The following is a 14,093-nucleotide window of genomic DNA, read 5'->3' as shown; positions in this document are numbered from 1 at the left end:
CTTTTTAAATCTCGCCCCTGATTTTGTCCTTTAATGTATTAGTCTGTAAAACATGCATGCATCAGTAAAGTGAGGATGACGATGATCGATGGCTGAAAGCACACGCAGCCCGTCACAACAAACGCGGAAGCAGGCAGGCCGAGGATTGGTTCGTGCGCACGTCAGTCCGGTGCGCAAGGGGGCGGGATGAGGAGCAGGAGGCTCCAGTGCCCCAGCTTGTCTCGCTCTCTCGCAGATGCTGCTGCTGGGTCACGGCTCTATTCCGTCTATTAATAATATCAGAGTCAGAGCAGACACACTGAGGACTGAAGCAGAAGGGGATCACCTATTTTTCAATCTGCAGCGCAGCAATAATGTGACATACACGTTCGCCTTTTTACGCACGTTTTTGTTCGTCTTTTACGCACCGTTTATTTTTTATACAGGTGCCTTTGTCTCGGTCATCTCTGCTGGCTCACTGGTCTCTGGCTCCAGTTTATTACCACCACCACCATCATCATCCATCTGCACAGGCGGCTGCGGCTTGTTGGTAAACACGCATCGGATCCCGTCGGCAAGGACTCTCCCCCCACACCTCTGGTGCATTGATGCACCCGTTTCAGTGGTGTAACGGTGAGCAGTCATTTTATATTGTAGTGGGAGCTGAGTGTTTGTTTCAGGCCTCTGGGATAAATATGTTCCAACACTGTCTGTTTATTTCAGAGGAGTCAGCCTCTCAAGGTTGATAGAATCACCACAATGGGCTCTACACATTTCCAATGTGACAAAAATCACACCATGAATAAAATCACTTCTGTTAAGACTTGTGATGCTTGACAGTAAGTTTAAAGCACTTTATTCTTTTGAAAAACTTTATTTGAATCACCTCAGTCTCTGGTTTCTTGAAGCTTCTGAGAATTTAAATCTTTGTCATCATAGTAGTCTGTACACAATATCTGCCAATTATTCATTTAATGGTAGAATATAACAAGCTACTTAAACAGCTCTCATTCTCATGATTATTTTCATAATTTTCTTTGTTTGATTTACCATTTTTTTAAAACATTATTGTATAAATACTACTAAAATAATTATACTAATGTTACTATACAAATACTATATCATTTATAAATGCCAAAAATTGTATCAAGAGAAAAAACAATCAGTAATATCAGTCGATAATTGATAATTATGATAATGTCACATTATTACTTCTTAAGTTTAAAGAATGATGTCTGCTTCTGAGTGAAGGCTTTAACTCTTCTATATGACAACCACTTGATAAACAGCAAAAATATTTTACACATTTGGATTGATCAAAGCAAACAATACATCAATGTATAGCTTAAATCTTTGTTATGTTGATATGTATATATATAAATAGATGAAAATTATATTATATAATTGTATTGCACAGCCTTAGTACTGAGATTATAACATGACATTTTGCACAATTTCTGAAATTTTATAAACAAAAGGATTAATTGGAAGATTAAGTATTAAGTATTGTGTGGTAAACCATTTTGTGTCTTTATAAAGGCTACTGCTTATAAATTCACCTAAATGGTATCCCTTTAATAATCAAGGTGTAAATGTTGTATTTATTGGCTGTTAAGAATTTGTTAAAACACTGATGATCTAAATGTTTAATCAATGTGTGTATCTACTAATAGAATAAGACACTGCTTAATCAATAGAGCCCTTTATTTCCTTCTAAATTAATTCCAATTGAGAGCCACACAAGGCCCGTCATTGTGCTCTGTGTAACATTTGACTCTGTGTGTAATCTTGTTTACATTGACTGCCTCTATCTGAAGTCTCTCGTTCACACTCCTCTTGACCTCTTACACATTATCTACAAAAGTCTAAATTGCTTCTCCGTCGTGTTTGAAAAACGCTCAGTTTTGTGTGCGTTCGGAGGTGCATCGGCCGTGCTGTAACAAAAATAAAAAAGCTTCCTTTCATTGCAGTGAATCGGTGCATCAGTGGGTCATTGTCAGGGGCAGACCTGGTGAGGATGATGGATTAGTGGTGTTTTCCCTCTGAGTTTGACTGTTTGAGTGCAGCAGCCTCCTCGCTGGACTGCTGGTGTTCAGACATGAACAATCACTCCCTTTGTGCTGCTCTACTCCCCTGCTATTCATCGGGGAAATAGCACACACACACACACACACACACACACACACACACACACACACACACACACACACACACACACACACACACAGTATCAAAGAATGTAAATCTGCTGGAAAACATGAAGCAGCTGAACTTCTGCTCTCTGCATGTATCCACGATGGTACATCATTGTGCATGTGTGGCACTTCCATGTACTGTATGTGATGGGGGAGTTTTTGGGTCTGACCTGCTTTTCTTTCCTGAAAACTGCAGCCAGCAGCCATGCAGGCAAGCCTTGAGTGTTTCCCCCTCATGTGAACTGCTAAATATTTGATGGGAAGTTCTGCCTTTAGTGTGAGCGGCAGAAAGACGGGGAAAGAAGCAGCAGCTTTGTGTGAGCACGGCGTATATAGGACAAAACACCCCACCAGGCATCTCACAGGAGCTGTCAGGGACGCTGCCATGTTCGAGGTATTTTAGAGCACCGTCAAATCACTGAGGGACTTTCCTGCCTTTTTTTTCGAGGCAACAACACGAGAATCCGTCACTCCGTCATTTGCCCAACGCGACCGGCTCCATCCTCGACACAAGAACTTTCGGAGGCGAGCCCTCATCCCTTTTTCTGCATCTGCGACTCTCATTGCCATGGCAACGGGGCGCCTCCTGAGTGTTGCCAATATATAGGTCAGTGGTCATACAGAGCTCCACCCAAAGCAAAATACCACATATAGCTGTCTGCTCTCCACTCATAGAAAGGTGGAGGAGAGAGACGAGCGTCGTGACATGATGAGCCCACACACACACACACACTCATAAAGACTTGAATATAAATGAGCCGTGTTTTGATTGAGAGTGCAGCAGCTTCACAGATGATTTGTGCCGTCAGATATGAATATGACTGAACAGACTGAGCAGAGACACGTGTGCCCACAGTCTCATGTCTCTTTTGTCTGACGATGATCATTGTGATGCAGTTTGCTCGATAAATATAAAGGTAATAGAAAGAAAATGAGGTTGTTTGTTCTGATGTCCTCATCTTCGTGTGTACAGCCACGATTGTGGACACTGAGGTCGTGCCCTCAGTGATATTCTCTTTTTTATCTTTTACAATAATGCACATTGTCCATGTGTTATTCTGACCTAATATCTAAACATGTAACTGCATGTGGGGAAGAGAAAGAGTCTGTAGACACTTCTGAAATGTGACAAAGGGCCCTGCACTGATGTAGCCTAAGTGTTTTAATTCAAGATTTTCCATCCGTCCATCCTTTCATTCATCCATCCGTCTCTGGTCACTGGGGGAGCTGGAACCAATTCCATTCAGGACAAAGGGTCCCTGGGTGAACTGGGATATGATACTTCTTGCTCTGAGGCAACAGTGGTAACCACTGCAGAAAATACTTTTTCTTTAAAAACATATTGAGGCCACAGAGTTTGGTTCGTGATTTTCTTAGGAGGATTCAGGTCTCAAAGACTCATGTCCTTGGTATTTCTAAGATCCTGGCTACAGCTCTGCAGATGTGCTTCGGTGCGTTTGTGTTGAGTTTACACTCTCATGATGACGGTGTTGCTGACGCAGGTTCAGGCAGTCGTCCATGTCTCTGTCAATGATCCCCTCTCCTGAGAGAAGTTATTAAAGGGTGGAACTTGAACGCGCTGCCTTCAATGAAGAGCCTCGATTAATGGAGCATCACCGCTCATTCGAGGAGAGTGGAACTAAGAGGCGGGAGGTATCGATCCTCCTGTGCTGCAATTTCCACTGTGAGGCGGGAGAAATGTCAAACACAAATGTCAACATGTTACTTTGCCTGTAGCAGAGTCTAGAAACACCAGGATCAATTAAACACGCCCAAGAAAACAACAGTCATCACAATGAAATGAAACTGGTAAATGTCTCCATCCTTCTTATTACGCTCCTCTTTCATCCTGATGTCTGTCCATCCATCCGTTTGTCTGTCCATCATCCATCCATCCATCCATCTAGTCTTTTCATTCATGTCATTCGTCATCAGTATCTAATTCTATTGGTACATCTATTCATCCCTGTCTGTCCATCCATCCATCTGTTCATGCATCCATTCATCAATTTGTCTGTCAGTCATTCTCTCCACCCTTTCATCCATCCCTGTCCCCCTCTGTCCATCCACATCCATGCATCATCAGTATTTTCTGTCCAACTGACTATTCATTCATCCATTTTACCTTTCAGTCACTTATCTGTGCATCTGTCCATTTATTTGTTCATCTATCAATGTCCATCCATCCACTATCCAATCAAGCATTTTCCCTGCTTCCATCTGTCCTGCATTAAACTGCCCTCTCTCCATCTATCCCCCATCCATATGTGTGTCATTTCCCCATTTGTCCTCCTGTCTGTCTTCCTATTTATCCATCCTTTTGTCTTTGTGTTTAAAATAGTAACAGTGCAGTTTGTATCATAGACTACTGTGTGGTTTAGAAGGCCAAGCTCTTGTGATTAAACAATACACAGGCTGCTTTCACTGATTAGCAGCTTGTCTCTGAAGGCGGACTAATCAGAAATCTGCTGCTATAGAGTGTGAGAGACTCTCTCTGCTCTCCGTCGCTCGCAGCCTTTCGGAGAGGTTGGTATCATCAGAAAGAGATGAGTCCCGGGTTAGCTCCGACTCACTATCGCCCCACTGGGTTAATGTGACCCCGATCTCACAAAGCCCCCTCTCACTTCTCAGATACTGACTTCTCATTACTCATGCACACTCACACAAATCACAAGTGGGCTCTCTGTATCTCCAACTAATTTACAACTCTGAGGTTTCCTGCCTGAGTGTCTCACTTTATTCTTTTGATATGGGGAAAACAAGTTTCATCTCACACACGATAAATAACACAATACGCACAACTTGCCAAATACTGTAAACTGCACACATACTGCAACTTCTCCATGGTAATGTGATAATGTGTCAGAGATATTCTGTTTCCTGGAAAAACGAACACGGACACACACACACACACACACACACACACACGCACACAGGAGCGTAGCTGTAAAGGAAGACGGATGAGCCGAGGGAGGGCTCTTCTAATGGGGAAACCATCTGTCTGGAGGGAAGTACAATACCAAGCAGCAAGTTCAAGACATGAAAATATCAGGCTGCTTCGTCTGTAATTCACTTTGATAGAATCACCTCCATGAACGAGAATACTGAATCTACCGACATTGTGTTTTTATGATGAGATTTTATGTTCCTATTTTAATCCAGTTGAACTGTCATGATTCTTTAGAGTGTGAGAAGATGTCCCATTTTCATTTAACAAATAGGTGCTGGACAAATATTATGTTTTCATCAATGTCTGACCGTTACTTTTTCCTCTGCCCACTTTAACGAACCACGTCGACCTTTTTATCAGACAAAGACCTGTGTGAATCTGCCGTGTAGAGCGTTACAGCCATGTTGCTTGGATACCGCATTAACAGGGTTTTCTATGTTTGAGTAAAACATTGAAAAGGACTAATTTTCCACCGCAGGAGTGCAGTGGCCGACTTTCCGTTAACGACAAGCTTTGTGTCTGTGTATGCGAGTGTGATTGAAGCGCTAATGTTTAGCTTCCATTTGAAACGGACACAGCTGCAGGTCTAACCCGCAGCTGCCCATGAATGTCAGAGAACAAAGGAAGTACGAGTAGGGAAGAGATATGTGTGCAGTCGCATTCACTTGTGTTTTGAGACATTTCTGCTTCAGTCAGTGTCAGGCCTCCCCTCCTCTTCCCGTTAATGTGTTTTTAAATGTTGCCGTCGTCTCTGTTCAGGGTGCTTCTGTGGTCTGGGACTGGTTTACACCAACAAGTCGTGCACCATGCCGCCCATCACCTTCCAGGACCTGCCTCTGAACATCTACATGGTCATCTTCGGGACGGGCATCTTTGTCTTCATCCTGAGCCTCATCTTCTGCTGTTACTTCATCAGGTGAGGGGCAACAGAAACAGAAATATGGGATTCAAAACTAACAACTGAAAAAAAAACCCACAGGAAGAAGGTTCTGATGAAGGTCACATCTGCCGTCACTCTTAAAAGGGCAAGATACAAGTCAGACCTTGATTCTTTGTCCAGCTGCTGGCAACTATTGCCTGTCCACATCCCAACAGGCATTGTGCATTTGACCAATTAGCTAAAACCTGCAGAGGACAGTGCAGTTGGGTCAGATGAACCAATTGACATAGCAACAAACTGACTTTGCTGTTCTACAAAACCTTGTAGAGGTTGTGTGTGTGTGTCTGTGTGTGTGTTTGTGTGTGTGTGTGAGTGTCTGTGTGCAGCACAGAAACCCAGTGAGGGAGGGAGGGAGGTATAAAAAAAACACTCTGTGGCTGACTGTGAACTCGCCTGATGAGCTGAGGGGACGTTTGTGTCTGAAGGACAGGATATGAGGCAACGGGAAACAGGCCCATCACAATGTGTGAGGACAGAAGTGAGGGAAACTGAGCAGAGAAACTCAGCTCGGAATAAACGCAGCAAACAGTGGGAGTACACAAAACCAACGTTGGTGTTGTATGAAACCCACTCGGGCAACATCAACACCTGCAGTATTTGTTTTTTTTCCATCCCAGCTGTCTTTAGAGGACTGAGAATCTGTATTTGACAAATTCCCTAATGTGATAAAATATAATTTTGAGTTTCTCCTCAAACGTCTGTTGCTTGTAAAGTCTGAAAAACACAGCAAAATAAAAATGGAAACGTCACAACACAAATGTCAGTAACAGGCAGCTGGTGTTCAGCAGGTGTGAAGAACATTTGGCTCAATCCTGTAAATCTTCGTCCTTTGCAGCTCATTCTTTTTTGATTATAATTATTGCACCAAGTGAAATAAGGATAGCAAATACAAATGGTAAGAAGTCTGTGAGGTCCTCAGAAGAAAATTGTTAAAAACAAATACATGACATAATATGCCACATTTGAATAATGCACACAGAGCGGCCAGTCTGGCACGCCCCCTTACACAGCAAGGCTAAAACCAAGCGTTCCAGACAGAAACTATGAGGGGAATGATTTTCTGAACCATTGGCATATAAACCTTTTTAAGTACTAACGCAAATTAAAATCATGAAACTTAATTTGAACTTGAAGGTTGCTGCCTAAAGAGAAAAATATTGACAAAAGTGCCAATAATAATAAAAGCACAGCTCATCCCAGGATCTATTTTTGGTTCATCAGCTGGTAACGTTGAGGTCAGACACAGTTCTGTGATCACATGTGTTTTGTTTTATTCGCCGCCACATCGACCATCAACTCCATCAGAAAAGCTTGGCTCCTCCTCCTTCCTGCCTCCCTTTTATACACTTGCCTGTGAATCATAAGCAATGAGTCACTTCCTTTCGGCCCCATTAGCATGCTGGAGGTAGTCTCGGGTGGGAGTGTGATTGAGAATTCATTTATAGACCAGGTGATTCATCTGATGAATACTGAGTGATGAATGCCATTCTCTGTTGGGAGCCGGGTTCCTATTATCGCTCTCAGACGGGCAGTCTCTAAATCCTTCGTATCCAGGAGTTGGCGGGGTCGGAAAAATCTAAGTCCGTCCCTTTTCTTTTATGTGAGGATTCCTCCTCCTGCAAATGAATGCAGCAATTATAGAAGAAAAAAAATCCTAAGGATATTAGGGAAAGTTTTGCTGAGCAAACATGATCGTTTCTGTTTCTTCCAACGCTGTTTCTTCTTTACGCAGCAGCACCTGCGATGTACAAGAGTGCAACACCAGACTTATGCCAAAAGCACACAGCAAAAATATCATATCTCTAATTATACCTTCTATAACAGTGTTCACTCTGTGGGAGAGATATTTTGAGAAGCACAAGGTGCAGGGGGCAGGCTGAGGGTGTTTTCAGCCAGACGACACACGGACTGAGAGCACAGTGATAGAAAGCTGCCAGAGAGTCTCTCCACAAATACATTCACTGACCAGTACAATTTACTGTCACTGATCTTTGAGACTGGAGCTGTGAACCATCCTGAGGGTTCATATCCCAAAGTAACGAGCAGTTCCTTCACGTCTGATCAGGAGCCAACAGGAAACATGACTGGTCAGAGAGCCCTGTCAAACCTCATAATTAGAAGTTTCCTGCAGACACTGGGAAAAGTCGTACAGGGAAGTATTTTACCTGCAGACAACTGGAGGACAAACAGAGACTCAGCAAATAAACAGTTGAATTCTAAATGGAGGTAATCTTCTGACATGTGTTAACATAGAGACAGAGTTTGAGACAAACATTAAGTTGGTTAAATCTGTGTTTTAAATTCTGTTTATATGTACAGCACATTTTAGGGGCCAAAAACTAGCTAGGTCACAGTTACCTTGACTTTCAACCTTTTAACCCTTCATCATGAATTCTCGATTCACTGGATTTATCCAGCTTACTGCTCAACTGCAGTCAGTCCCGGCCTCTGATTGGTTGGATGGTTGATTGTTTGTAGAATGTACAGCAAATGGTTTAGTTGAAGTTAAAGTTTTCTGCATCTATTATGACTGTGGATCATTCACTCTACACCTTTTTAATTCAATTGTTCCTTCATTCAGTAAGAACTGCTCAATAGTAGCTGTCGGCTTTCTATTCTTGCAAACTGGGCACAAAGGCTGAGCTGGAACACTGAAACCCTCCGCCATGCCTCCCTTTCACCCACATCATTCTTCAGGCATGGGAAACCTCCGCACATGTAAAATGTGTATCCTCACATTGTTCCACACGGAAGATTGTTCACAGTAATTAGTGTAAACAATAAACTGAGTCTCAAAAACAAGGAATAGCTGTCATTTTCTTAATTTAACCACTGACTCATTGAGATTTTTTTCTATTTTGAGTGGGATCAGATCACATAATAATGAAACGAAAAACATTCACATCTCAGATGTTGTCGCATTTAGTTTCAGGCCCTGAATCACAAACAGCGATAGACATATGAGTCTATGTTTAGTTGTGTAAAAACAAGAGGCCAAAAATAACTGCCTGAACAGACACAGCTTGTCAAGTGATAAAGATCTCCTGCTCTCCATTGTTGCTGGTCGGGGTGGTGCAGAGATTCAAAGAGGCAACATAGTCATTATCCGTCTTTGTGTGTGTGTGTGTGTGTGTGTGTGTGTGTGTGTGTGTGTGTGTGTGTTTGCATGTCCATGCACTCTCCTGATTACTTAAGTGTGTCAACAATGTGTGTAGCTGCAGAGGAAAACATATCTGTCCATGTATGTGTGGCTGCAGTTGCACGCACATAACTTATCACACAACTTTAATCTGAACCCGAATCCAACGACCAGCTGTTTAACACTGATTTAAATGTACATGCACACATCATTATCTCTTGTGGAAAGTAACTAAGTACATAAGTTAATCCAGTACTTTTAGTTAACACTACGGTGCTAAGTTACTTACCTTTAGATTAAGATTTTTAGTTACTGCAGTTTTAAGTACTTTCTTGTGACAGTCTCTGTATTTTGTAACATTTTGTCATCTTTTGAAATGTAACAAAAGTACTATGACAAATTCTGCATTTACAATTTTACTTAAATACAGATGTTATAGCAGAAAAATGTTTTTAGCTCACATAAATAGAATTTTACTGTTGCTGTTAGCTAAGGAACTTTGTTCCATTATAACACTGGATTTCACTTTAAAAAACTTATTGCAACACTTTAGTATTTGATTCATTTTGCTCTGAGTAATTTCTACTTTTACTGAAGTAACAAATCTGATTATTTCCTCCATCAGTTTAAAGACGTATGTGAAAGTTGATTGAGGAAATATACAGATTGTAAAGTTCCAAAGATATTCATTAGTGTTTATCTCTTTTCATCCACAGCAAACTACGACACCAAGCCCAGAGTGAGCGGTTTGGATACAGGGAGGTAAGCCTGACGTCAGTACTTGGCACATCTTAACCTAAATAAAATTCTAAAAATCTTTCTTCATCATGAGTTTTTTGTTTCTCCTGCAGGTAGTTTTAAAAGGAGATCCAAAAAAGCTGAATCTTCACGGGGTAAGAACGTGATTTACATGCACAGAACATCTGCACTGATGTCTCTGACAACTTTAAAACTGTTTCTGGTAATTTCATCTAACGACGTTGCGCTCCGTCTGTCGCTCACGCAGCAGACATGCGCCGTGTGTTTGGAGGACTTCAAAGTGAAAGACGAGCTGGGAGTGTTGCCATGCCAACATGCTTTCCACAGGAGGTGGGTACAGGAGAGCTCTTCTTACCGCTTTGTCCCCGTCTGGGCTTGTTAACATAACAACGATTCATTCTGAAGTTCGGCAATGAAAAGCCGGACAGATGTGTTTTTCTAACTGTGTGAAGTCTCAATCAACGAAGCTCAGATTCATTCATTTTTTATATATTTAATGTTTTTATATTTCCACTGTGTAGAAGGCAGAGAGTAGCTGCAGTGGGATCTTGAGAAGGAAGCATGGGTTGATGTTTATAAACTGTGTTACATTTAGTTGGAGCCTGTTTTTCCCAGAGAAAATCTGGACATGTCAGTCAGGAGAGACTAATGTGTCTGGTGATCAGACCCCAGGGTAGTAACATACATCAAGGATGTGCCAAGGTGTCTTTTGTTTATTACGCAAAAAAGTACTGAACCCATATGCAACAACTTTAGTGGAGAGGTGTTACATGGTTCAGGGAAACACTCATTTCATTTTGACGTGGATCAGATTATAACAGCAGATCCAGGATTTTCCTTGACTTTGTGTATCAAAGCATTTTGTAGAGTTTTTGTAAATTTGCTATAATTTATGAATCAGTGGAGGAATTTCTTCTACTCTCTGCCATCATAGTTTATTTATACAGCAATAGTTAAGAAAACACATACAAAACATATTCTTCATATGAAACACAAACTTAAAATTTAGCTGCTAAAACTTTTACATAAGTAAAATCTTGGATGCAAGATTTGTTCTTTAAGTTTATCTCTATCTAATGCAGCATTAGTGTTTTTACTTATGTAAAAGGTCACAAGTTGTTGGGATCAGTGTATCATATAAAAATGTGTAAGAGGAATCCCACAGTGTGAAAGAGGCCCCTCAGTTTGGCTTCTCTGTTTTACTTCTCCTGTGTGTGCTCTCCTGCTCAGGTGTCTGGTGAAGTGGCTGGAGGTTCGCTGCGTCTGCCCCATGTGCAACAAACCCATAGCCGGCCCCCCCGAGCAGCACCACAGCATAGGCACTCTGCTGGATGAACTGGTTTAACCTCTCAACACCTCCCCAGCCTGGGTGGTGGTGGTGGTGGTGGGGGGGCACACTGGACCCTGGTCAAACCAGCCGGTATAAGTTAAAGACCAAAAGGGAAGAGGGACACAGTTTTGCCTTTAAAACGAAGCAGAACACCAACAGGATGATACTAAGTTGGGGTAACCTAGTTACCATCCGGAGGAAGACTCTGAAGGATGCTGTTGCATAGCAACCATCAGAGATGGCAACACGACACCTTGTGGTGTCTGAGAGATTATCTCCAGCCGCCCACACATCACTCCATCACTCTTCTTTTCAACATCCCCCTCTCCACCCAATCCTTCACATCTCCTCCTGCCGCCTCGAGTGAGGTTAATTGGACCACTGCAGCGGAGAAGACCCAGTTGTGTTTTTCACAGCGATGTGGACGAATCGTTGTTGACGGATGAAAGCGTCTGGAAGGAGGGTCCCCTGTGAGCATGTATGATTGTTTGTATGTGAGGGTGGGCACTGATATGGAGTAATATCAGTATTAGTGGGTGACATTATTGAAATTCTTGGATCCTAAATTATCTCAGATAAGAAATTATGAGAGAAAAAATTAATTTCTGCTCAGCATCCTAGATTGAAGTGAAACCATAGACATGGTTGATTAAATCTGCTTTCAAGGAAATAAGATTATAAATTGAAGTCACAAGGGAAAAATGATGGAAAAGGTGGATTCAGGCCTCATCAGTCAGAACTAAATTATTCATACACTCCCAGAAGAAGCTGCAGGAAATTACTAAGTGTTTTTTATCAAGTCTTCTCACAATGCAACTGATCCTGATGATTTTCATGTTGAAGTGTAAAATCCATACGGGTGCCCACCTCTGCCGTGATAGCATGTATGTTCCTCATACTGTACATGCTCCAGTTGCTTTGATTCCACTGGGATGTTTTATTGTTCATGTTTTATTGTGTTAATATAAATGGAAGGAACTCACTCCTCCTGCCTCTCACTGTAACACTTTGATTCTTTGTTAGAAAATGTTTTTTTTTAGATATTGCACTTTGAATTGTTAAAAAAAATGATTCTATGCGTCTGTCTAATATTTTAGACAAAGGCTCGGACACAACACAGCAGGTCCCTGTTTTCAGGTGTGGTGAATCTTTTATATATGTCTATGAAGTACCAGGGATGCTGCTTCAGCTAAAGAAAAGGGAAGCAGCCGTGCAGACCTGAGGTTGTTCTGTGAATTCATCTGGAAGCAAACAAAATGTCACTTTCATACATGGGACGTTTGTGGCATTATTTCTCGTGATTCTGTTTTACATGCCTTGGTTGTGTTTTCTGTTATTTACAATGATTAATAAAGCAAGACACTGCCAAAATTGAGCACAAAACTCACAAAGCACATTTTACAGTAGGCACTTGTACTGTAATCCCACACACAGACACACACACACACACACGCACACACACACAGTTGACTCTGTTCAATTCACATCCGTGTGCCAAGAAAATAAAAATAAGAAACGTCCTGTTGCACATGACCCAGAGAAAACGTTCACTCTGATTCTGACCACATTCCACATTTTGTAAACCAACAGATGTAAATAACTTGGACCAATAATAAATACAGTTGTCTGTTTTGCGCACCCCCCTCTCTGGCTTCATGATTTCCTCATAGTCGTGTATGTGGCGCCACCATCAGGTGAAATATCAAAAATATTTATTTAAATATATTTGAACCTATAAAAACTGGAAATTGACTGAAATATAAACAATCGTGACCAATGAATAAAAGGGGAATTTCAGGGGCACTGGCAAGTGGAGACAATATATATAGAAGATTTAAAATGAAATAACGTCAGTTTCATTCTTGTTGTTTGTTTATGTCTCTCATGTGTCTTATGTGAGGTCAAGCTAAGTTTTCGTCCTGTCTCCATGTTTGTAATGTGATTTTCTGTTTTATTTTGGAAAGTAAATCTTGTCTCGTTTCAGGTCACTTGTACTTCCTCATGTGCCTCGGTCTGATTGTCTTCCCCCATCCTGATTATGCTCACCTGTTTCCCATTACCTCCATGTGTGCTTATAGTCTGCGTCTCCGTTTGTCCTGTGCCAGTGTCTTGTCCTCTCGTCGAGTGCCACCAGCCTTTTCGTCTCGTCATAGTCAGAAGTTCTTAGTCACAGTCGGTTCCCTCGTTAAGAGTGTTTTCTGTTGGTCTTTTGCCTCCTAGTTTTCATAGCTCTCTTGGTTAGTGTAGTCTAGTTATCTTTTGATCTTGTCCCTCTTCGGAGGAGATTTCTTGTTTATATATTAGAAGTGTTGTCTCATCGTAGGAGTTTTATTTCAGTTAAGGTTCATAGTTTATCCCTCTTAGGAACAGATTTATTTTGTAACTGCTTACAGCTTGTCCCTCATAGGAGGAGTTTTATTTTGTACCTTCATAGCTTTTTCCCTCTTTTGGAGGAGATTTCAGTTAAGTGTTGTTTTTTTGCTTATTCCCTCACAGAAGGTAAGATTTTCATTTGTAATTTTGTAATCATTCCCTCTTTTTTTCGAGGCGCCCTCTGTTTGCCAGTTTAATGTATTTGTTTGACAAATAAAGCCTGAACCTTGTCAGCTCACTCAAAACTCTGCGTCCGAGTCCCGTGCATGAGATTATGAATGCAAACAAGTTTTGTTTTAAAACTTCAAATGCAAAAAAACTATTATACTGCTTTAGCTAATACGTGCTTATCACTCTTACTATTGTGATTATTATTATTTAAAAACAAGCAAACTTATATATCGGTATTGTTTTCTTTTCTATCTTAT

General features: G+C 41.4%; 1 protein-coding gene across 3 annotated transcripts; it reads left to right on the top strand.

Moving 5' to 3' along the window:
- Window positions 1-205: 205 nt before the first annotated feature.
- Window positions 206-12,930, top strand: rnf122 (ring finger protein 122). Of its 3 annotated transcripts, none has more exons than XM_020099349.2 (6): window positions 206-612; window positions 5,884-6,040; window positions 9,920-9,965; window positions 10,055-10,096; window positions 10,213-10,292; window positions 11,193-12,930. In XM_020099349.2, exons 1-6 carry the CDS (start codon window positions 588-590, stop codon window positions 11,305-11,307), a joined length of 465 nt encoding a protein of 154 aa, XP_019954908.1. In that variant the 5' UTR covers window positions 206-587; the 3' UTR covers window positions 11,308-12,930. The 3 variants fall into 3 exon arrangements, with proteins under 3 accessions (XP_019954908.1, XP_019954907.1, XP_069379639.1); XM_020099348.2 differs by having other exon boundaries at window positions 224-612; window positions 10,210-10,292; XM_069523538.1 differs by lacking the exon at window positions 206-612 and adding an exon at window positions 2,649-2,781 and having other exon boundaries at window positions 10,210-10,292.
- The last annotated feature ends 1,163 nt before the right edge of the window (window positions 12,931-14,093 follow it).

This window comes from Paralichthys olivaceus, chromosome 4, assembly GCF_024713975.1.
Source record: "Paralichthys olivaceus isolate ysfri-2021 chromosome 4, ASM2471397v2, whole genome shotgun sequence".
NCBI classification, from domain to species: Eukaryota; Metazoa; Chordata; class Actinopteri; order Pleuronectiformes; family Paralichthyidae; genus Paralichthys; species Paralichthys olivaceus.
The sequence above is the reverse complement of the archived record's forward strand: the minus strand, read 5'-3'. Positions and strand labels throughout refer to the sequence as shown.

Excerpts from the sequence above, each read along its gene's own strand:
- rnf122 (XM_020099348.2), top strand. The coding sequence starts at position 588 with ATGCACCCGTTTCAGTGGTGTAACG. Across the intron at positions 6,041-9,919 it reads TTCTGCTGTTACTTCATCAG|CAAACTACGACACCAAGCCC; the intron begins GTGAGGGGCAAC and ends TTTCATCCACAG. Across the intron at positions 10,293-11,192 it reads CAACATGCTTTCCACAGGAG|GTGTCTGGTGAAGTGGCTGG; the intron begins GTGGGTACAGGA and ends TCTCCTGCTCAG.